We start from the raw sequence: 25,283 nt of genomic DNA, 5'->3' as shown, positions 1-25,283 counted from the left end.
GGGGAGGAGAGACTCACACAGAGCCGCCACGGGTCCGCAGCTACGCCTGGGGTGGAGGGAGTCAGGAGAGAGGGGGCAGGACACAGAAAGAGAGACACACACACACACTGACTGACACACATACACACACTGACTGACACACATACACACACTGACTGACACACACACATACACACTGACACACACACACTGACTGACACACATACACACACACACACTGACTGACACACATACACACTGACTGACACACATACACACACACACACACTGACTGACACACACACTGACTGATACGCACGCACACTGACTGACACACATACGCACGCACACTGACTGACACACATACACACGCACACTGACTGACACACATATGCACGCATACTGACTGACACACATACGCACGCACACTGACTGACACAGATACGCACGCACACTGACTGACACACATACGCACGCACACTGACTGACACACATACACTCACTGACAGAAACACATACACACACTGACTGACACACATACACACACTGACCGACACAGAGAGACATTCACACAACAGAGAGAGAGAGACATACACTGACACACACACACTGACTGACACACACACACACACACTGACTAACACACACACACACACACACACACACACACACACACACACACACACACACACACACACACACACACACACACACACACACACACACACACACACACACTGACTGACACACATGCACACACTGACTGACACACATGCACACACTGACTGACACACATGCACACACTGACTGACACACTGACTGACACACCGACCGACACACATACACACACTGACCGACACACATACACACACTGACCGGCACAGATACATACACTGACTGACACACACATACATACTCTCTGAGTGACACACATACATACTCTCTGACTGACACACATACATACTCACTGACTGACACATACACTGACTGACACATGTGTGCCGAGCACGCGCGTTATAAGTAAATTTCTGTGACAAAAGTCAAAGAAGTTTCACTTAATATGCGCGTGCACAGCACACACAGCTTTTTTTTGTCTTCATTGTGGTACCCTGCCTTTCCGAACCTTGTTCGCAAGTACTCCATCACGGCCTCCCTGAGCCAGCTATCTCTCTGCTCCTCTATCTCGTGCATTATGTGCTCAGGCAAATAGGGGAACTCATATCCATGTGATTACCTATACCTGGCCACTATGGCCCTGTCTGCTCGGCTCAATTTGGTAAGTTTCCGGGTTACCTGCCCTGCTTGGCAGTACCCAAAACTCAGGCTCCTCTAGGGCAACATCATCATATAGAATGGCAGCCCCCTTAGGAAGGATGTTCTTCTGCTCTATCTCCTGGTATCTATGCTCTAGCTCATCCGCCACCTCCTGGGGAGAAAAGGCACCTACAGCCCACCGATGGTCAACTATGTTGTTTCTGATGAGCAGGAACCTCGTACGGTCCATACCCGTGTGGTACCCAGTAAATAGGGGTGCCCACCACTTGTCACGGTGCTCGTACTCTGACACTGCACTAGAAGTACCTGCCTCTGACTCTGTTTGTGAAGACACACCTGACGTGACCGCCTCAATAGAGTGCGAGCCTCTGCGTCTACCTCTGGTAGTATCAGTGTAGATGGTGGGGTTCATCTTATGGACCACTTTACTCACAGGCCCTGCCTCCGCAGTAGTATGAGACCCTCGGGCCCTCCCTCTAGACATAGGAGAAAATGGTACAGGGTTAGGCACACGTATCACATTGGCATATGGTATTTCCCCATCAGACCCTTCATCACTCAAGTCCCAATCCCTCCAATCTTTAGAATACTTGGGGTTCTTATCCAATTTATCCCCGCTAAGTCCTGGTGTCATAACTCGTGACGGGGCAGGGGCACTGGCCGGGGTAATGGCGCTAGGGGCAGGGACTGGGGCATCGGCAATGTCCGTGTCAATGTCCAGCAATCGGGTAATGCCGCGACCAGTGGGCAGTTTTGTGCGTGCCCTTGCCGGCGTGCTTCGTGCGCCTCAGTAAACGCCGTGGCTTTCGAGTGTGGCAAGCGCAGCTGCCATGGCTGCTCCTCTTGCCGCAAATATGGTCGCCGGGCCTCCGTGCCAGCCGGAACCGAAAGTGACGTCATCGCTGGTGCCCGCGGAATCTCCATCCGCTCCGTGGTCTCGCACCGGAAGTGCGTCAAGGATCGGAAGGGGCGGTGGTGTCGCCTCTGGATCACGGACGGGCAGGTAGGCCGCAAGCCTCTCTCTCTCTCTTCCTCTGCAGGTTCCGTCTTCGCCTAATAGGAGTAAGGGGGTGAGGGTGTCACCTTACCGCCCCGTTGCCGGCTGATGATCGCTGGCTCCTCCTGAGCAGTCTCGGATCCCGTCTCCGCCGCACTGGGAGTCACCACGGCCGTGGGACTTCTACGGGCCTCAGGCCGCACCAGCGCTTGCTGTCGGGGGGTGTCCGGACTCGTCTGCTCCCTCTCTCTGGTAAGTAGACCACTATCTTTCTTACAGCTGGGGTGGTTCGCCGGTAGGCGCATCGCCACCGATGGGAAGCCATCTTCTTCCTCCGAAGACGACTTGATCGGATTCTCCGCTAAGGAGTCACAGGGGTCTTTCGCCGCACCGCCAGTGGGTATGGGTATGAAACGGGCCCGCTCTGGTACCTCCACTGCGGTCGCGCTCTTCTCCGCCGGAACCTCTCTCGGCTCTGTAGTTGGCTGGGCCTTGATTCCCACCTCAGCGGTGATGCAGGGAACTAGGGCAGCCTCGTCTGCCGCCTCCGCCACGTCCGTTAGTGTTCCCGGAGAGGCACCCCGAGGGGTCTTGATCATTGGCCATGGCTCGGTAGGCCACAGGTAGAACGTGCCACATTGAGGGCATCGTGCTTTGGTGCTTGGGGCAGGTCCGGGTGTCCTGCAATGTATGCACAGGCACCGGAGGTACTCTCGGCCGTCAATCTCCACCACCAGGAAGCCTCCTGGGAACTGGAAGATCGTCATGCTTAGTTCTGACATATTGCACACAGGGGTTGAACAGTTCAATGGTTCAGCTCCTTGCTCTTCGACAGTCAGGCAAAAGTGAAGTTCCTCGCTCTCACTTCCTGTCCCTCCCTTCTCCGGAGTGGACGCTTCTGATTGGCTCTTACAGTGCCCCCTCCCTCTGGTGGAAAAAAGAGAAGGGGCACTCTTTCACTCATCGTGACGTGGCTTTGTCTGTTGGCCAGTCACAGCACAGGTGGGTGGGCTTTCGGCTTTCGCGCCGCTCCTTCTGCAGGGGATCTGGGTTTGGCGCCAAACCCCTGCACATCTCTCGCCACATTTCTCTTACAGTCTCTTTGCACGCTTCACGTGCGCGATCCAGGATTGGCGGGAGTCGCCATTTTGGGACGGCTGCTAGCTGCTGGGCCGTGGATGACGCTGCTGTCGCCATTTTTAACTCTTTCTTGCTCCGCGGAGCACATGTAGTGACGGCCGCCATCTTTGATGAGCCCATCAAATGTATAATTGCACAATTCTCAGTATCTAGTGCATAATTCGTTCCTAGACACTGACTGTTCTCACACTGTTAACTGAATGCTCTCTGCATACTCTCTCTGATTGCTTTACCCACTGATATGATGTGGCATACCCCAGGCTAGGCAGAACTCTTTCTCTGTGCACCGCACTCGCTGACGGTTCCGGCAAGTACTCTGTGGTGTGTTTAATGTGGGTGCTGGCTAGTGTACCGGGCATCTCCCTAAGTACGGGCGTCTCCTCCTTTTGGCCACTCATAGTGCGGGCCCTAGGCCATGGTCCATGGACTAGTTAACAGGCTAACCCCCCCAGTTGCCTCACACTATCTGCCTCAAGGGACTAGAACAGCTATAGCCACACACCCATCTTCCAACACCCTCTTAGGGCACCCAGGACGTACTGTGCGAGAGTCCACGCTCCCCTGACTACCCCTGGTATGCATATATGCCCTACTCTCTGCAGCACTTGCATGGAAGGTGCACTTAGCTCTTCCAGCTCTGCTTTCGCTGAAAGCCTGTCCTGTTCTGGATCTCAGCAGCGCGCCTCCAAATGTAACCCATGTTACCCCCCCCCCCCGGTCGCAGATTGGACCCCTAGGGTGTAGTGAGGGCTGGTTACATGTATGTTGGTGGTGCATACCTGTGAGGAACAGGAGGGCCTGAGTCTCCCGCGATGGTATTGAGGATAACAGGGACAGGCTTCTGGGGTATATGTCTTCATCTTTAGTGGTGATGGCGCAGCGCCTCCATCTCTGGTAAGCCCTTTAGGATATAGGGTGAAATCCTTCCAGAGAGCCCTTTGCTTCAGGGCAAGAGATTTCAGTCTCGCACAGTCTCTTTGTATAAAAACAGCAATGTCTCTTTATTGTACTCAGATCAGTAGCAGCACACAGTAGCAGCAGCACAGGTACAATGTACAGGGTCTGTTCCTCCTTCTCCTTTCCCTCCAGAAAGTACTCCCTCAGGATGGGCTGTCTGGAGCCTCAATATTCCAAACCTCCACCCCAAGGTATAGGTCCCCAGGGTGAGGCTAACTCTCCCCTCACCCCTTGCAGGGTGAGGGGCATTGGTCCACCTCACTAGAGTGCTATCAGTCCTACTCAATATGACTTGAGTGTCTCCTCTCCTGTCACCTTCAACTCCAAGATCAGACAGACCCAGACTCACAGGAGCAAGATATATAGGACAAAATCTTACGTGGGAGATATATATATATATATATATATCATAATACTGAGTTAAGTTATGGTGAGTAAAAAAAGTGACAAAAACCCTCCACAGGAAAGCAAATATGCAAATATAGCTGTATGCTCATCTGCATGTTTTAGGCAGGTCTGCAACCCCGCCTTTCCCCATTATCACCCAGCATACAGCACTTCCACTGCAGCAAGGGATTCTGGGAAATGACATGCAAATGAGCACACAGTGTCACTTTTTGCCTCAATAACCATTTTTAACATGGTTCCCTATAAAAGTGACACTGTGTGCTCATTTGCATGTCATTTCCCAGAATCCCTTGCTGCAGTGGAAGTGCTGTATGCTGGGTGATAATGGGGAAAGGCGGGGTTGCAGACCTGCCTAAGACATGCAGATGAGCATACAGCTATATTTGCATATATATATATATATATATATATATAGACCATACGATACCGGTTGCAACACGACAACAAGGGACAGCACGCAGGACGCAGGTAAGTAAATCATAAATTTTCTATATTTTATAGAAGACACAAAAACCGACGTTTCGGTCCCCCAGTGGGACCTTTCTCAAGGTGGCACCACCTTGAGAAAGGTCCCACTGGGGGACCGAAACGTCGGTTTTTGTGTCTTCTATCAAATATAGAAAATTTATGATTAACTTACCTGCGTGCTGTCCCTTGATGTCGTGTTGCAACCAGTATCGTATGGTCTGTTATTGCTTTATGGGATAAGCACCAAAACTTTGATATATATATATATATATATATATCAAAGACCAACACAAAATTAAGTAGCGCTCAGGTGGATAATAGTGACAATATATATATAGAATAATGATAATAAATTATATGAATCAATAAAAATCCTAATAAAAATCAACACACTTTTAGCTACATATAACTACAAACCACTACGAATCTAAGAACAAAAAACAAACAGAAGCACAAGCTCCATAGCATGTAACTGTTTAAACAAAAGAGTACATTTATTAAAAAACTGCAGCCCAAAGGAAATGCACTTACAGGATTGACTCAGTCTCCTGGCGCCAACTTGTGACAGGAGTTGGTGTTGGCTACAAGCTGTGCAGATATACCTTGCCTACCTGGGACCCCCGTCACCCCCGCAGATGACTACACACAGAGATTTCTCTCCCACGTATGGTTGCTTTTTTTAATCCTGTAAGTGCATTTCCTTTGGGCTGCAGTTTTTTAATAAATGTACTCTTTTGTTTAAACAGTTACATGCTATGGAGCTTGCGCTTCTGTTTGTTTTTTTGTTCTCATATCTCTCTCTCTCTCTATATATATATATGCGAGAGGAAAAGGGGGACCCCGCATCCACAGGATAAATGAATACAACCAAATACCGACACTGGATAAATCCAATATACAGTGATATGTCGGTGGTGCTATAAGGGCAGAGAAATAGGGTAAGAGAGGTACACAAACGATGGATGAATGGAGGAGACAAGGAGCAAAGCTCAAAGCATGATAACGTGTCCCAAGGAGGGGACAAACCAGGGGATCCTGCCTACTAGACCTGCTCCTACGCGTTTCGGCCACATCGTTTGTGTACCTGACCATAGGTGATGTACAGTATCACTCTCATTTGCTGCAGGCCTAAGTGTGCTTTCTAGGCTTCACATTGTGTATCATTGTTGTCACTTACATGCTATTTGTGTCACTATAGACAAACCCTAGACTGATGGGAATAATAGTGTGTTGTGATTTTCTGCCTATGATTATGTAGCCATAGCCACGGTTATTAAGTCTGTTGCTTGTTATATTAGACTTACCTCGTCAGGTACCTTAGAGCATTATTATTGTCAATTTTGACTTCTGGTTATGTCCCTATGAGGACACGTCTTTGGAGGATTTGTCAAGTTTTGTAACGCACAGGGGATCCATGCCCTATTTTAACATTTTCTGTGCTTCGTTTTTAACCGTTGTTCTGTGACAATTTATCAATAAAAATTATGTGATTTGTACTTAAATACATACTAGAGTGCTTTTTTAGGGCCTTTCTCTCTCTTACTCTATATCTATATATATATAGATATAGGAACCATGTTGAATGGTTTTGAAGCAAAAGGTGGCACTGTGTGCTCATTTGCATGTCATTTCCCAGAATCCCTTGCTGCAGTGGAAGTGCTGTGTGATAATGGTGAAAGGCGGGGTTGCAGACCTGTCTAAGACATGCAAATGAGCATACAGTAATATTTCCATTTGCTATATGCTTTGCTGTGGAGGGTTTTTGTCACTTTTTTCACCCACCATAACTTAACTAAGTATATATATATATTCTCTCTCCCTCTGTCTGTCTGTTCACCTGTCCGTGCGCCTAGTAAAAAAACTTAAATAGTAGGCAAATCGAAAGTATATGAAAGAAGCAATATGTGCAGTGATAACTATATAATCCTTTCTAGTTGCCGCTAGAGAGCAGTGAAATTCAGCAATATGGAAACAAGCTAATAATGATCCCAAAGTATCTGATGTTGGGTCCCAATGAAAAAAAAATATATATAAAATGATCCAGGTCACAAGACAGGATATAAGAAAAATGTTGAACAATAGGGTAAACAAAAATAAATAATAATTATTCATAATTATTATTATATATTAGGATATAAGAAAAATTAGTGTTCTGACAAAAGCTTACCAGTTCATGCAAATTTATGGAAAATATGTTTTATTATCATTTTGAATAAAATTACAAACCATCCAAGTTAAAGCATGGCACTTCTATTTACATATTTATTAAATAACAATTTTCCAAATATGAACCCCCCCATCCCATGTCCTTGTATTCTTGTTAATTTGACCACTCTCACACTAAAGAAAATGTCAGGAATGTTAAGTCAGTTTTAAACTGTGAGAAATATGAAGATCAATTCCAGTTTTCACATCCAGTTAATATTCTTTCCCAAGTTGGAGGGCTTTCAAATGAGTTCTGTCATGCAAGGTATTCTGCTAGTGCTTGTTTTACCCCCATTACTTCCTCAATCACACGATTTGAAAACCAGTATATTTATTTTCAAGAAGAAGACCTGAGAACAGGGGTTGGAGCATATTTTGCAGACAGGGGATCCACTTTAAAATCTCAGTGGGAGGTTCTTCTGTTTATCTCCATTCACTTCTACATGGGCCAACACGGTATTCCTTTGGCAAAGTGTTGCCAGTATTTCTTGTAGTGGTTAATGATGGTCTGGTAACATAAGTCATTGGCTGGTCATATGCCACTGCACATTTAATAAATTAAATAGAATAAAAAGTTCTACACTGTAAAGAAAAGTTTCATGATTAAGAGGCTCTGCACCCCAAAACAGCTGAAGAAATACTCCAGATCCAGTTAAAAAAAAAAAATTATATGTTAGTAAAAGGAACAAAACTTCCCATCGCTCGTTGATACAGATGTGAATCAATAATATAAAACGGACGGTACTCTCTTCTTCCGCATATATTCAAAGTTTGTATGACGAATAAGCTCAAATTGTGCCATCTCCTGTACGGATTTGGATTTTATTTGCACTGTAATTGAAAAAAACAAAAAAAACAAATGGTTCTCTGTACTGTGAGCGCTTCACGTTTTTTTCAACTCTTTCATAACCTGCAAACGTTTCTGAAGATGAGCCAAATGACCACAATTGGAAACACTGGTTTCTCAACTCCACTATGGAAACGGATGCTTGTTGTGCACCTCTTCCAGATTATGACCAACGCTTTTTTTTTTGTGTCCGTATAGTACTGTAGCATTAGAGCCAGCACCCTTGTGCGTCTTTTGTCATTTATGAAAATGTTTTGCGCCCCACAGAGAGCAGCAAGAATGGTGTAGTGCAGAGAGTATTCACACCTACTCTTTTGGAGTAGCGACAACACAAACCCCCAGGAAACTGGATTAAAATAGAACATTCTTTGTCTTTCACCCCACCGCTAGCAACCACCCTGAGTGAACAGATAGTAAAAGTTCAACAATTGTTGACCATACACACATTTTCTTCAGGGAACAGCCTTCTGGAGTGGTCCTGCACTGCTGGTCTCTGCAAGCACATGGGTAAAAAGCAGGATCTTGGCATGAACCATATGGATCAATGAGAACGGTTCTTGAGGTATTGATCAAATCTGAATTAACCCATTCACTACCAGAGGAGTCTGCAGGTCCCCATGACAGTGAAGTGGTCGTCTTCCAATAATTATTTATTTCTTGCGACGTATCATCCGACCACTTCAGTCTGCATTGTGGGTAGGGGAATGTTGGTACCAGGGATGACGAATTCCCCTTCTCCTTCTATGAGAGAGTCCCACTGGTTGAAATCCTTCTGGAGGCCTGGTTTGTAAAGAAAGAAACAATATGAACAAACGTGATCAACCTTTTTCCGTGTGTTTACACTCATGTTTAACGCCCTGATTAGATCTGCAGGTCCCTGTATTTTAAATGGTCTGTATTCTCCCACTATAAACCCCCCGCATACAAAGTAGGTGCAATGTAAAATTAAATAATATTCATTTGTAATTTAAAAACAAAAAGGGGAGGTATGGTTTGGAAAAGAAGAATAGAGCATAATTTGAAGTTTGTTTTAAGTGAATATTGGAAGAGACTGCTACTTCACAACAGCAGTTAATGTTAACAACACCCCCCCCCCCCCCAATAACATCATGGCTTTCTATTGGATATTTAAACGCTGCCATTTCGTTAGGCACACAAGCTCCATGGCTGCAGATACCAGTACCCCTACAGAGGTAAATATCTTTGGAAGCAGAGGGTCCCTGTAGCTGTTCAGTTCCGGAGACCCCCTGCTTCAATCCTGTAATAAAAATAAATGTAGACTTGCAATTACCCCCATCTGAACACTCATATAGAGTTTTTACAGGCCTGGAAGGGTATAACACCAGTTAGGCATTAATTAACTAACATATCATGATTTCCCCTCTTCTCTCAACTTGAGCTAAAGACCTATTTCAGGGTCTGTCTATATGTAATGCCAATACATTCTTTACATCACGTTACTGAAGATAATGCAACGTACTAAAACAACGTGACGTTAAGCCCATTGTTCGGATGCTGTTTTTGCATGTAATTAGCTTTAACAGTTTGAGCGCCCAAGGACGTACTTACTGTCATGGGTTCTGGCACCCGGTGTGCCCCATGACATAGAAGCTACGTATCCCCCCCCGCAAAAATGATTGTTTTCATAGGGGAGCACAGAGGACGCGGTCTGAACCGATGATTAACAGAAGGGATGACGCCTCCCCGTCCGCCATCAGTCACATGATCGGAGAGGCACATAAAGGGTTACGGATCCTATGCCAACTCAGAAAACGGAGCGTCTGTTTTCCTGGTTTCGGTAACGTCCCCTTATGAGCCCTGATTTAGCCTTAGTATCTCTATACCAGGTGTGGCCAACTCCAGTCCTCAAGGACTACCAACAGGTAAGGATTTTAGGATATCCCTGCTTCAGCACAGGTAGCTCAGTCGAAGATGTATGGTGTGTGTATCTGGTGTGTGCATAAGTCTGCATATAGTGCGTGTACCTGGTGTGTGCGTGCATCTTTGTATGGTGTCTGTGTATGGTGCGTGGCATTAGTGCGTAGCGTCTGTGTATGGTGCGTGGCTTTGGAGCGTAGCGTCTGTGTATGGTGCGTGGGCCGACTGATTCTTGAGCCGGTTGGATTTGACCGTTGGGCCAAAACTTGCCAGCCAGCCAGCCCCTGAGCAGGGATATCCTGAAAACCTGTCCTGTTGGTATCCTTTGAGCACTGGAGTTGGCTACCCCGGCTCTATACATATTGAGCTTCTCACAGCATGCTTTTCTGAAAGATATCACTGAAACAGTACCCCAATCCAACCCTGACCAGGCTCCTGACCACTTACCCAAGTGTCTTTGCAGAAAGGCTAATATCACATTATTGATGATGTCCATACACACATAAGGATCAATTTCTCCTTTCAACTGAAATAGTTTCCCTATTAAATAACCAGTCAGGAATGTGAAGTCCGGGAAACTCTGATGCACAGCCCCCCTGCAAAGAAAGAAAATCCACAGCTCTGAAAAACTGCCGGGAAGAAATAAAAGACCCTAGAACAGTGTGGAGCCCCCACTACTGCTTGGTTTGATTGTGGGCGGTGCTCTTCGGTAGCTATTAATAATGATAACATAGAGAACCGTACCCCGAGTTTAGCACTCAGGCTCACACTCTGATTATTACCAGAGTGTGAGCCTCAGTGCTAAACTTGGGGTACTGTTCTCTACGTTATCAAGAAATAAAAGAAGAAACCTTCCAGAGACAAACGTCATTTAAAGGAAAAGTTACAACCACAAGACCCATATTTTATTGTGAAATTATTCTGCAGGTTTCTATATTTAATGGTGCAGTTCCCTCCACAAAATTACGTACAATCAGGGCCCTGTGTGAACATATACAATATTGTGTGCAGACTTGCAAATACATTCTTACGCACACACACTACAATCTATACATTCTTGGAGACATATACATAGGAAAAAATAAATAAAAAAGGGGCGCAAAGGAGAAACAACAAAGACACAATTAGTAAAGCAAAATACAATTTATATGTCCGAATGCAACATAGAACACTTACATATAATAAAGGTGGATCATAGTGATCCCGATCATCCGCAATGCCACAGAGGAAGTGTCACTCTAAGACACGAAACGCGTTGCGGTGAGATCATACGCGGCGATGTAAGATCCGTCACGACGGACGGCGGAAGCTTCCACCTGTGCATACCCACGAGGACGCCGACTGAAGGACTGATCCAGGCATCTGAATTCCATCATTAGGGCCGGGACGCACTCTTTCCTTTCAACAACTGGGACTTTGGAACCGCGGGGCTTCGGTGAACCAAGGTCCGTTCCTCTGTGGCAGTGCGGATGATTGGGATCACTGTGATCCACCTATATTTTATGTAAGTGTTATATGTTCCATTCGTACATATAAATTGTATTTTGCTTTACTAATTGTGTCTTTTTGTGCTTGGAATTGCCCGGCTGATCACGGGAGACAGGGAGCTGCAGGGAGAATCACATTGACTGTGACGAGATATAAGTTAAAGCACAGCGGGCACTGTATTTTTCTAACGACATATACATAGGCACACATTTAAACACTCGTATTAGTGGGGGCGGCTGCAGGATCCCCATAGATTTGCCTTAAATACTGTGTATTGAGAGCAAATGTTCCAGCTTAAATGTAAACAAATTGTGATTGTTCTCAGAATAAAAATCTACGATGGTTGTAAACGGTTTTCATTTAAAACTTATTTGTAAACAATATTTGGTATCTCGGGTCTCTCGGGCTGACTTTATACACATCGAATCCTTGAGCTCGAGATAACGCAACGTGTAATGGTGAAGTGTGAAGACGGGCTCATCTCACAGAAGGCCAAGGTCTTTAAATGACTGGCCCTGGGACATGTTAACCCATTCAGTGACCTAATGACGTCCCAAAAAAGTGCAGTCACTGGGGCCCTTATGACTTACACGACATTGCCCCTTACTCAGTTTTTTAGAGGCTGTATGGGATCAGCGCTCCACGTCTCACACTGAAGGGAAGAGCGGTCACTTGATGTGGAAGTGCCGCAGGGTCCGTGGCCAAGGAGGTGGCATGACCCTTCGGCCCTGCAGGGGTTAATTACCTTTGCAATGGGACTGGAAATGGTCAACAATGCAAAACGGACGGTAAATTGAGCTCGTTCCATGCATCCAAATTAACGCGGGGTATAGATACTCGTCTACCTTTCTTTACACCAGTTATAAGATCAACACCAAGCCATCGGGGATTCACCCTCCGGACAATCAATCTTGTGCCGATGCGTAGGCCTTCGCCAATTGTTTCCGCAACATGACTATAGCCCTGATTGTGTGTGTTTGTGTGTGTGTGCGTTGGGAGTCCAGAGAGAGTTAACGGAGGAAGAGATTCAATTTTAGGAAAAGTATGAAGGAGATCACAACCATTTACATACAGACATAATTTCTGTTTGGTTTTAGGGGAATTATGTTTTATAGTAGGATATGTGTGTGTGGGGTGCGGGGTTGAAAGTGGGTAAAAGATTCCCATTATACAATGCAGTGCATCGTTCTGCAGGGTGATTACTTACTTGATGGTCATCATCTTTCTCTCCACGGTGGATGAGTCCATTTTTTTCATTAGCAATATGTTTTCCAGCCACTGAAACTTTTCCGAGTTAACAAACAACAGCGGCTGGTGGATGGCTGACAAAATGTCTTCTTTTAGGGGCAACATCCATGCGTCCAAAGCAACCCCACACCTAGAAACAGAGAAGAATACTTGGGGGTTTCTGCTCAGCTCACGTCTGCAATGTTCTGCTCTGGGAAAGATGTCACTAGTGCCTTCAGATCAATCATTTCATACAAGTATCTTACCTATTGTAAAGGCCTCTGGCAATGATGCAAATGTGGCGTCTTTAATTCAATTCACACTAGATACACTACTGCCGTTTAGGAACCCAGCCAAAAATCTTTAAAATGACTGAACCATTAACCATAAGGTTGACTCTTTCTGTGTACACCCTCTACCGTTCTGTGTACTGGCTTCACATTTAACCTTCACAGTGCCCTAATGATATACCTGGTACGACTTGGGTCTTAGCACGCAAGACACTCTTAGGTAATGGGTAATTGCTAGTTTTGTTGAGGCAGATCAAGATGACTGGTCAGTCTTTAACTGAGTCACTGTTTGAGCCACCTGTGCTGAAGCAGGAATATCTTTAAAACCTGACCTGTTGGTGGCCCTTGAGGACTGGAGTTGCCCACCCTTGAATTAACCTATTAAACATGTCACTGCCATAAGTTCACTTTGGTCCTAAGAGGACCTGCTCCTTTCTGACCTATTCACTGGAATGTGCATTGCATCATAAAGCAAATCTGGGTCTATGCATCCAATGAAATACTTGAATGAAACGGCTTACCTAAACCGTGAATCTCTGCCGAGAGCTTTGATTGCTGTAGCGCCACCAAAAGAATGGCCAACAGCGGCTATTCTGCTGACGTCAATGGAGTCCTTAAAGCAAGAAGGTAAAGTTACATAGTAGATGAGGTTGAAAAGAGACATGCGTCCATCAAGTTCAACCTATGCTAAATTTAGACAGATACTTTATCCTATATCTATACTTACTTATTGATCCAGAGGAAGGCAAACAAAACTCCAGTGACATACTGTATCATCCAATGATATCTCATAAAGGGAAAAATAAATTCCTTCCTGACTCCAAGAATTGTCAATCGGATTACCTCAACATTCTTCCCATATATACTTATTTGGTATATCCCTGTACACCTTTCCTTTCTAAAAAGATGTCCAACATTTTTTGAACAAATCTATTGTATCTGCCATCACAGTCTCCATGGGTAATGAATTCCACATTATAGTTACAAAGTGTTACAGTACGTCTGCAACTGCAATTAATCCAAGAAAGCCGACCACTTCTATAGAGGATCAACATGTCACTACAAACACTGGATTGTTATAAGGTTTAGATCACTGGGATTTCTCTACATACTGTATATGAAGAAAGCTTTACTGCTCTTCAAGTTCCTTGGAAGTGCTGTTGGGGAGGCGTTGGGCCTTTAGAAGGAATACATTTTGTTTTTACAAGTTTATAGGTCTAAAACTGTACAATACCTGTTCTCGAGCATCACTGCAGCAGAATGCTCACTTCTCATCCACCATGCTGGTGTATTAGTTTCATCCTTTCTTATCAGGATTATGGATTACTCACTAATTTGGTGAGTAGGTTAGTTTAAACATCTCCTTTATTACCATTCCATATGTGTGTGTGTGTGTATATATATATATATATATAATATATACAGTATATACAGTATATATATATATATATATATATATATATAAATAAATAAATAAATAATCGGTCCTCTTTAACCTTAGTCAAATTAATGAAATGTCTGTAAATATAACTTATAATGATCTATTGTCACTATAAGTCTGTGCCAAGGACATATACTTGAAACGAGAGCTAACTCTCATTATAGTAATATAAGGCAGGGGGAGCTCCAGACTACTGTACATACCTTTAACAAACTCCAGTCAAAGTTTAAAGGTAATGCATTGGTTACTCGTTTTCCAGCATTGATGTCAAGCATAAGATCTAGGGCTCTTACAAATTCATCCGCTCTCTGCTGAACCTAAACAGGAGAAAAACAGGTTCGGTAATTAATGCTGGGGACAGCAGACAGGCCAGGATTCACTAAGCCGTGATGCTATATATCGCACCCCAACCCAGAATTAACCAACATTCACGTCAACGGTAAGATCAGGGAGCAATACCCCTCATGCCGGCTTGGTGGATTCCAGCCATACTGCATTGGGCTCACACACTTATTATTTGACAAGGTTCCAGCCCAGCATGCAGCGACTTGCAGTATAATCGTATCGATAAGGAATGAGGCAGCCCAGGTACAGAACTGGCATAACCAGATACAAATGTAAAATAGTGGTGATTCTCTGAATCAACTCAGGGAAAGTTTGCTTTGCTTCACTGCACTATTTTTTTGCTTAAACATATGAAGTGTAAAAAGCTTTTTAAATCAAGCTTCTTATACCTGCAGACTGCTTGCCGCATTGCTGGGAATATGTGTGCTTATTCATTTGTGTTAACAACTCCTCCAAGTTTGAGGTCAAAAAGTGTGCTACTGAGCGTGGCAAATGTATACAACAAAAGATAGGGGAGCCTACATCCAATGCTATATCCAATGTGACAAAACATATATGGTAATAGTAATAATTATTTAGTTAAACCCTTTGGCCAAAGCGTCATAAGCCATCATACCAACGTCAATGTATAACCAAATTTGCAGGTCCTAACACTATACTGTGAACAATTATAAACTGGTTAATTTCAATAGGAGCTGATGCCTTCTAGACAGAGCGCGGCCGACAGGTAAGGTGAGCTCGGATAACTCTGCCTCTGGCGTTAAACAACTCACAGAACTTCTTCCATTGTTTTGCTATCACCATTACTTTGCGGATTCGCACACTGGAGGGTCTGCCCTGGATGGATGGTCTACTAACCATTCTACTCATCACAGCAAGTGAGTGTTTGAGGCTCTACAATATACTCTAAAAGGGCAATATGGATTATTTAAAATGTCTGGAAGAAATATATGACGCCGATTTTCCTGGCTGCTGCGTCTTTCCAAGGCTGAAGGACAAGCCACTAGTATACATATGCAGATGACCCTCCAATTGGAGACCTCCCATGTTTGCTTTGATATCTAAGAAAATCGTTTTTATGTTTATGTATACTGTATGAGCACCACCTTGCTTTCTGGACTATGTCTACTTGCTCCCTATTTTAGACACATACATGTCATATATTTCTAACCTTCTGTATTTCAGCCTCTGCGTGACACACACAACTTGTTTTTACCTTTTACATTCAGAAAGGCTTATGCCACTTTCCTTGTGCTGCTCTACAGTGCATCAGGGTATGTGCCATCTGCTCTACAGTGCATCAGGGTATGTGCCATTTGCTCTACAGTGCAGCGGGGTATGTGCCGCCTGCTCTACAGTGCATCAGGGTATGTGCCGCCTGCTCTACAGTGCATCAGGGTATGTGCCGCCTGCTCTACAGTGCATCGGGGTATGTGCCGCCTGCTCTACAGTGCATCAGGGTATGTGCCGCCTGCTCTACAGTGCATCAGGGTATGTGCCGCCTGCTCTACAGTGCATCGGGGTATGTGCCGCCTGCTCTACAGTGCATCGGGGTATGTGCCGCCTGCTCTACAGTGCATCAGGGTATGTGCCGCCTGCTCTACAGTGCACCAGGGTATGTGTTGTCTGCTCTACAGTGCATCAGGGTATACAGAATTCTATCTGCTATTCAGTGCATTGGGGTATACAGAATTCTATCTGCTTTACAGTGCATCAGGGTATGTGATATCTGCTCAGGGTATGATTTGTCGATTGTCAAAAGAGGGAGTTAGTTATTGGGATGTAAAAAGTGTAGCATTTCTCTGGCACTTTTGCCTTTTCCTGAGCTTAACATAAAAACAGGTCTGAGATTACATCAGCTTCCTTGGTTAACAATCTGTCAACTAGCAGAATGCTATTTCTCATCATACGTCACAAAGCTTTTGTCTTGTTACATGGGCATCTGGCTGCAAGATGACTAGTTGTTAAAACCTGCCCTTTTTCAGCATTTCTAGGCTACATTCCTTCATTACGAGAGCACAGTTTCACGGTGAGTACCTGTTCAAAGCGGAGAGGATACTCCTGTTCAGCTGGTTTTAGTCTCCTGTTATAGAGCCACACCTCTTCCAAAAGTCCACAATCCTGCTCACAGGCGTCGGATGGGGACTTCTCTCGGAAATAATACGTTGCTGAGGCGGATGCATCTCTGCAATAGAGAATTATTCCATATGACCCTTTTGCTCGTCTAGCCTTCTGTTTTGCAATGTCTCTTATTTTGAGTATCAATATGTAGATCTCAGACAATTAATTATTATTATTTCACACCTTCTTGACTGTGAGGCCTACTCTAAATGTGTTGCGTCTCTTCTAGCATCAAGAGGGTTACGTGGTTTAATGAAAGCTAAATTGAGCCTATCTGGACAAGATGAGCCTGAGACCTGTAACTTATTGAGGTTCTCAAATAGACGCCCAGAGATGAATAATCTTGCAGGTGATGGGGTTTTCTAGAAGTCTTGCCTGCTCTAACCCAGACCACATCAGCAATCCTTCTGCTGGTACTCTGGATGTGCAGAGGGGTTACTTCTAGATAAGAAGGCCAGATACTGTGCTTCTTATTTACGATCTGCAAGAGGCCTAGTAAATTACATTTCTGGTTTGAGCAAAAGAAATATACCTATAATGGACTCTGTTGAAAACAGTTTATGGGAATGATGTGATCATTTTTGACATTTGTAAAATAGTTATATTTTTTACACTTTGCTGTGTGTTAATAAATAAATTGAAAAGCTGATAAATAGTTGTTAGATAAATAATTACAATTAATTAGATATTAGTATTAATATTAGGTAATCTACAGTTAAATAGAAAACATATGTCAGCTAGGGGCGCTCAAAAACCTATGTGGTGAGAACAGCTTTAAAACACATGTTCACATCAAATCAATTCCACATTAAATACACATAAGTATAAATAAATAAAAACCATAGAGATTAAAAAGTCCGATCTTGAGGGTGCTGCTATCTTCAGCAGGAAGCAACACAGGCGTTCCACAAGTACACTATAGAAAGATAAAAAAAAGCAGAAAAGCCCACACCTCATAGTGCAGTATTAAAACTTTACTTGGCACAAGTGCACTTTATGCATTTACAAGATCGTTGTGCATAAAGAGAAGAAGGTATAGTTGTTACTGTGGTCCAGGAGTAGTGTATGGAGTCCCTTATTCCTGCTGGCGCGTACGCCCGACTCATCCGTTCAGTGGAACCTCAGTTCTCCTCATGCTTCCGCATCTGTTGGATGATGCGCCGCCACGTCACCACGTCGTGACGTCACTCCTTGCCGAACGGGAGTCACAGGATTGGGTACGGAGGGTGGATAGAGCCGGAGCTACTGCTGCATGCGCCACCAGTTCTCCACCCTCTGGTGGTTTCTGATTGGCTATTGCAACACTGTGGGCGTGACAAGGACTAGCGTGAAGGAGCTAGGAGAACTGGTGGAACGGAAGCACGAGGAGACCTGAGGTGCCACCGGACGGATGCGCGAGCAGGAACAAGGGACTCCATACACAGACTACAGGTAGTCCTCGTTATCCAATGTTTCACTTTACAATGAATGTCATATCCAACGCTTTACAACACAACCATAAGGGCGATTTTTCGACGCCGGAATGCATTATCCAACGCTCACTGCCACTGATTAACATGGGACTCACTTTACAATGGTTTCACTATCCAACGCTACTTCCAGAACGGATTCCGTTGGATAACCGAGGACTGCCTGTACTGCTGGACCACAGTAACAACTTTACCTTCTGCTCTTTATGTACCTTCTGCTCTTTATGTGCATTTTTTACTCTTGTGCCAAGTAAAGCTTTTAATACTGCTCTATGAGGTGGGCACTTTTCTGCCTTTTTTTTATCCTACTTTGCTGTGTGTAACAGGATTTGATCCATTTTTTTTTCCATATTTGTTCTTATGACTTTTGAAATCCTCAATCTAAAGAAAACACTAGACTGCATTGTTGATGCTGCTTCTCTTTGTGTAAGTACAACTATATGAATTACTGTACATGTAATATCTACACTTACACTAGTAGCAAGTGAATGGGGTTGTGTAGGTATGATGTCACCTTTTTGGTCACAGTGTTTAAAAGAAGCAGGTTTTCCATATTAATATTTAATTACCTCCAGTCCCAAAAGAGCCTCTGCAATGTGTTACTCGGCTGCCTAGTACTGAAGGGGCTAAAGGCATAGTAACTGATACATACCTGTGTTCAACAGCAGCAACTATGAAGCCTTGCGATGCCAGCCCAATGCAGATAGCAGAATACAGGGTCCTGTAGAAAATGGTTTCATTTTAATTCCACATGGAAAATATGATCAGGATACAATTCTACTTAGCAAGCAAAGAAGGGTGGGGAGCCGTGCCGGTCCTTTCTACCATGTAGTAACAAAGGAGGGAGAGGGAGTAGGGGGTTTGATACCTTTTATTTGACCAACAAGTAGTTGATATATTGTTACAAGCTTTCGAACCTCTTAGGGTCTCATTGGGTATGGCAGAAATACAGACAAAATGTTATATACAGTGCTTGTAAGAGAGATATCTGGTTGCATGAGCCTCTGGCAGATGTATCTTTGCAGTGAATATCATTAACAACCAGGAAAGTACCCCCGCCCCCTCTTCATTCAAGTTGGTAACGTTAGGTAAGGTCTTAGGCCTAAAGAGCTTACAATGCTTAGTACTTAGAAAATCTTCTTGCAACCGACTCAAATGTGAAAAGTTGGGAGGTGACAGTCAGTAAAGCAGGATTTACATTACAATAGGTGTCCCCTCTATGGAGGGGCATTATAGCCAGGTGGTCTCCCAGATTAAGACCTCAGCTGCACTATCCATTGAGACTGACAGGCTCCTGAAAAAATGCACTTTTAACCCTTTGAGTGTACCATGACGTACGCCGAATGTCAAAGGCTGGGACTCTCGGGGCCCTATGACATACATCATGCTTGAAATGCTCGTTTTCTAGGGGGAGATTGTGTTCTGTAGCATTTCATATCCGGAGATGCCTGCCCGCGACCAGTACACAAAGCAATCAAAGGGTTAAACAAGAAGGACCTTAACTAAGATGGCTTCCAGGCATCCGGAAGAGAGCCAACCAGTAACTGTGACACCACCATGGAGACATCATCACCAAGATGACGGCTAGGAGAGGCAATAAGTAATTGTGCCACCCTTTTTGGTCTGCATAGAAAAGGTTTGCAAGGAGGTGATGGGGATGCTGATAAACAGAATTTTAACAATAAAATATAAATATCGGGATACAGACTTATTACAAACAATCTTTGTTAGATTTACCTCAAATGTAATCATACAAAGGACCACTGATTTCATCGATTTAATTTCATGAAATCCTTACAAACAGAAATATAAATATGTTGTACACTTTAAAACATTTATTACCTGAAAGCTCCAAGGCCATGGGAGAATAGAATCAGGGGGTATTTCTCTCCTGGTTTAAAAGGTGCGTTCCATTTAGCAGGGCAGGTAACAGAGCCTAAAGCACACAGAATGAACACGTGAGCGATTCTCAATGAGTACACAAAGTGCGTCTGGAGCACGAGGTGCGCGTAGAGCACGCAGCGAGCTCTCCATACAGATGTAGCCTGACTTATCTTTCCTGGAGCCGCAGGAAAGAAGCACATTTTCCATGGCTCTAGGGAAGCTTTAGCAGAGACAGACACTGTTTTATTCTCTGCAGCAGGTAGCTTTCTCCAGCCGCGGGGAACATTAGTCGGGCTCCATCTGTATGTGCTACGTGGCTATGTTGGATATAGAGGAGCGGTGGGCAACTCCAGTCTTCAAGGGCCATCAATAGGTCAGGGCTTCAGTATATCCCTGCTTCAGCACAGGCGGCTCAAATTAGTGGCTCAGTTGAAGACACCTGTCCTGAAGCAGGGATATCCTGAAAACCTGACCTCTTGATGGCTCTTGAGGACTGGAGTTTCCCACCCCTCATAGAGAGCAATGTACAGTTGTGTGAAAAAGAAAGTGCACCCTCTTTGAATTCTATGGTTTTACATATCAGGACATAATAACAATCATCTGTTCCTTAGCAGGTCTAAAAATGAGGTAAATACAACCTCAGATGAACAACAACACATGACATATTACACCGTGTCATAATTTATTTAACAAAAATAAAGCCAAAATGGAGAAGCTATGTGTGAAAAACTAAGTACACCCTTACTGCTTCCATAGGAATTAAGATGCTACTGTAAGTAGCAGACAGGTGCTGCTAATCAAATGCCCTTGATTAATTGATCATCAGCAAGTGTGACCACCTCTATAAAAACAGAAGTTTAGCAGTTTGCTGGTCTGGAGCATTCAGGTGTGTGTTAACACAATGCCAAGGAGGAAAGACATCAGCAATGATCTTAGAGAAGCTATTGCTGCTGCCCATCAATCTGGGAAGGGCTATAAGGCCATTTCCAAACAATTTAAAGTCCATCATTCTACAGTGAGAAAGAACAGATGAGGAAAGTTACACATTTGGCACCTTACCAAAAAAGTGACTGAAAACGTAATTCCCGATAGTCCGGTTCATGTTCAGGGTGTCAGCAAGACCGAGGTAATATTCTTTCCTGGGAATCCACACAGCATCTTCATAGTTTTCACTGTCTGAACAAGGGTAGTACAGACGGACAAAGCTTCCCTATGGAGAAGAACATACACTTTTTGTTAAATGTGGACAGCTGAATAACTTGTATTACAATGAAAACAGCAGGAAAGGTTATTGAAATAAGATATCCACATTATGATGGCACACTTAAGTATCCTGGTCTATCATTAATTTAGAAAATCTTAATAACAGTAACGGGACACGGTGAAATTGTGTGTGTTATTGTATCACAGAATCATCCCAGTACAACTCTGTGGGGCAGATATATTTAGAGCAGGTACGGGTTGGCACAGTCAATCCTGCGTTCACTCCTATTTAAATCAATGGTAGATAACGCCAGATCGGCGCCAACTCACCCTGTAATGTTAGTACCTTTCAGGTTAATACGCTGGCATAATAAGCATGACTACCCCTGGAAGAGTGTAATGTGCAATTTCGAGGTTTAATCTTCACAAAATATAGACTGAACGAGTAATTTAGTGGTTAGAAAAGCCTTTGAAGTGGATCCCCTCCAGTAAAAATACCAGTGACATGTCTTCTTATGACCTTAGCCAAGTCCCCCTATCTCCCTGTGTCTCAGGCATCACACTTCGATGTTCTTCTTTTTGAGAGTGACATGTATGACAGCCTTCAAACGAATACACAAGACCTGAGAATGGAAGTGTTAAGAAGTGATTTTAGTGTAATACCTGAATGGTGTGATCACTCATAAGGTCTGTGCATCCAACACTATGAGGTCCGTTTCCAGCAGGTACGCCACTGAACTTGACACTGCTGTTGCTCCCCATGTCCTTTGAGACTTTACCATTCACACCTGCAAAATGTATTGCCGCATAGACCGTCTCCTGCACCTGGAAGACAGACCGGTTGGTATTGGTTGGTATGAGCTGCCGACGGCATTCACAGCACTGTATATATCACACATGTACACAACACAAATAGCAAAGTATTGCAGAGAGGCGCAGAACAGAAGCACTTTTCTATGTCTACAGAGGATATAATTGGGGGATCTGCCATCTACTGTACCTCAACCCAGTTACCAATACAAACGATTCAAAAAGCCTCCTTCTTGTAGCACTGCTAAGCTTTCCAGTTCAAGATTTGGGTATTTGAAAAGTAAAAAAATAAAGTAATTTGTCAATGAGCCTGAACCTGCCAAATATAGTAAAACAGTGATCACAATTGGACCATTTTATATATAACATTCAAAGAGCTAATTTGCAGGTCATCAGTGTCAATCAGATCAATGTCATTACTCTGATATTTAACAACTCAGCGAATACGCAGACGTGAGGACCTGTGGAAAGCGTGCAGATTAATTAATGGGTTCCAGGCCTTTAACAGGAACAGAATGAGGAATTCATATTTGCCAGAAAATTATTCAATTATTTGGGTTCTATTTCAAATGGTCCTGGTCAAAACGGAGGAGGTTAATGAACCAACATACTTCAACTCTTCTAGAAAAGATACATTGACATGTACATCTCATCTTCAAGTATGTCCTCCTACTGTACTTGTCAGGCCAAGAAATATAGTTAAAACCTGCAATATACAGCATGTATACTTGTCTAAAAAAAAATACAGCTGCCAGAACACACTAGACCAGGAGTGGTCAACTCCAGTACTCAAAAGCCACCAACAGGTCAGGTTTTCCGGATATCCCTGCTTCAGCACCGGTGGCTCAATCAGTGGCTCAGACCTGTGGTGAAGCAGGGATATCCTGAAAACATGACCTGTTGTTGGCCCTTGAGAACTGACATCGGCCACTCCTGTGGCCCTTGAGAACTGGAGTTGGTTACCCTACCCCATTCACTAGACTTATTGGTGGAAAGGTGTGAATTTGGTATAATTTGCAAGTCACAGTCTCCTCCATAATTAAAAGTTCTGGAAATATTTGGGGTTCTTGCATATCAAATGACAAAAAAAAAAAAAAAAAAATATCCAGACATCCAACCTTTCCAAAATGACTGTAATTGCAGAATACAACGACACTGAGAACTAGTTGATATAGAGCTTCCAATGGTGGTGAAACACAGTCTCTTAACCAGCATGCCATGTCTACTTTAAAGTCTTTTACACAGATATGTTTGCTGCTTAAGAAGCGGTTAGATGGCATTAGTGGAGACAGACATAACATTCCTCACCCAATGCAGAACTCGGTTAAGAATGAACACTTGTTTTGGTAACCTTGTTACTTGAGCCATGTCAGACTGTTCACCGTCTGCATAAAGTGCCCTCTTGTTAGCTTTGTGGCAGTGTAGTCATCAGTAGGTTTTGCCTTTTTTCCCTGGTACAGTATAGGGCTTTTGTGGGTGCTGCTCCTTGGTGGCTTCAGTTGATCCAAGGAGGCTATGAAGAGTACGGTATTGCAGCGGTTCAGTAGCATTCACTTGTTACGTGGTATTACCGATCACTACTACACTGGGCATATTTTGCAACAAACTCTAAATGAGGCAATATCCTAGTGTTCCGCCGGCTGCAGAGGTTGTTACATTTTGATCTTTGATCCTCTTGGCTCAGTGACTCACTAGCAATCAAATATGACAATCGTGCACCCAGAGTTTGGAGCTCATCCAGTGACATGGCCTTTACTGGCTGCTATTCGTGACTTTTTTTTTAATTAAAACATGAAAAACCCACCTAGATCATATAATCCTACTAGAATGATGGTAATGCAGCCATTTAGAAGCAATCACGTGTTGTAGTACCTATCACATTCAAACTGCCCATTTCCCAATCAATGATTAAAAGCAGCAACTCTGATTGTATTTATTATGAAAATCAATGTGTCACGCACCAAACACATCTCTATATACTTGTACAATGGAAAACAAATGTTAAAGCTGTCAGAAAGCAACATAACGATGGCAAGGGACCAGTAAATCCATGAAGGATTTCCGGGTGATACTAATATACCAAACCCGAAATTGGGGAGTACAGGCATACCCCGCATTAACGTACGCAATGGGACCGGAGCATGTATGTAAAGTGAAAATGTACTTAAAGTGAAGCACTACCTTTCCCCACTTACTGATGCATGTACTGTACTGCAATCGTTATATACGTGCATAACTGATGTAAATAACGAATTTGTAACGGGCTCTATAGTCTCCCCGCTTGCGCACAGCTTCTGTACAGGTAGGGAGCCGGTATTGCTGTTCAGAACGTGCTGACAGGCGCATGCGTGAGCTGGCGTTTGCCTATTGTGCGATATGTACTTACTCGCGAGTGTACTTAAAGTGAGTGTCCTTAAAGCGGGGTATGCCTGTATGTTGAAAAGCTACTGTGTGTTGTTATCTACGGTAGCTGACGAGACTAAACAATTACCAAGCCACAAATGTATGATTATAAAAATTATTTATTGGTTTGTTTTTAGATTTAATAAAAGGCATAACAAATTGCAATTATTTAAAATGTAATATATACAGTATATTGGTGCAGGTCTCTTAAAACAATTAGCAAAAAAAAAAAACCCTTTGAAGTGTTTGAAATAATAGTGTTAAAGTGGCAGTCACGTACGAGACAAACAAGGAATTTGTAAACAACTTGTCAATGTAGTTGGCTTTATTAAAGATTACATTACCCATAAAATGATCACTAGTTTGCTTCCTGTGCACAGGGAATTGTTTTCCGTTTCATCAGGTCTGTTTAATTATAACCTTTCCCTGGTAATTATTGTTCTTACTC

At 43.8% G+C, this 25,283-nt stretch overlaps 1 protein-coding gene across 4 annotated transcripts in view; it reads right to left on the bottom strand.

The window, feature by feature from the left end:
- Positions 1–7,400: 7,400 nt before the first annotated feature.
- LOC142493853 (platelet-activating factor acetylhydrolase-like) overlaps positions 7,401–25,283 on the bottom strand; it is a 36,190-nt gene continuing 18,307 nt past the window's right edge. For 2 of the 4 annotated variants that reach the window (XM_075598506.1, XM_075598507.1), the window contains exons 2-12: positions 23,741–23,945; positions 22,286–22,447; positions 21,479–21,629; positions 20,378–20,471; positions 19,188–19,256; positions 16,983–17,130; positions 14,804–14,917; positions 13,681–13,772; positions 12,850–13,020; positions 10,602–10,750; positions 7,401–9,056 (exon numbers count right to left, since the gene is read on the bottom strand). In XM_075598506.1, coding sequence (XP_075454621.1) covers positions 8,944–9,056; positions 10,602–10,750; positions 12,850–13,020; positions 13,681–13,772; positions 14,804–14,917; positions 16,983–17,130; positions 19,188–19,256; positions 20,378–20,471; positions 21,479–21,629; positions 22,286–22,447; positions 23,741–23,800 — 1,323 coding nt within the window. In that variant the 5' untranslated portion in view covers positions 23,801–23,945 and the 3' untranslated portion in view covers positions 7,401–8,943. The remainder of the gene's footprint in view (positions 9,057–10,601; positions 10,751–12,849; positions 13,021–13,680; positions 13,773–14,803; positions 14,918–16,982; positions 17,131–19,187; positions 19,257–20,377; positions 20,472–21,478; positions 21,630–22,285; positions 22,448–23,740; positions 23,946–25,283) is intronic. The other 2 variants (XM_075598508.1, XM_075598509.1) reach the window with 1 other exon arrangement.

This window comes from Ascaphus truei, chromosome 4 (assembly GCF_040206685.1).
Source record: "Ascaphus truei isolate aAscTru1 chromosome 4, aAscTru1.hap1, whole genome shotgun sequence".
NCBI lineage: Eukaryota > Metazoa > Chordata > Amphibia > Anura > Ascaphidae > Ascaphus > Ascaphus truei.
Note: the sequence above shows the minus strand (reverse complement) of the source record. Positions and strands in the feature narration are given on the sequence as shown.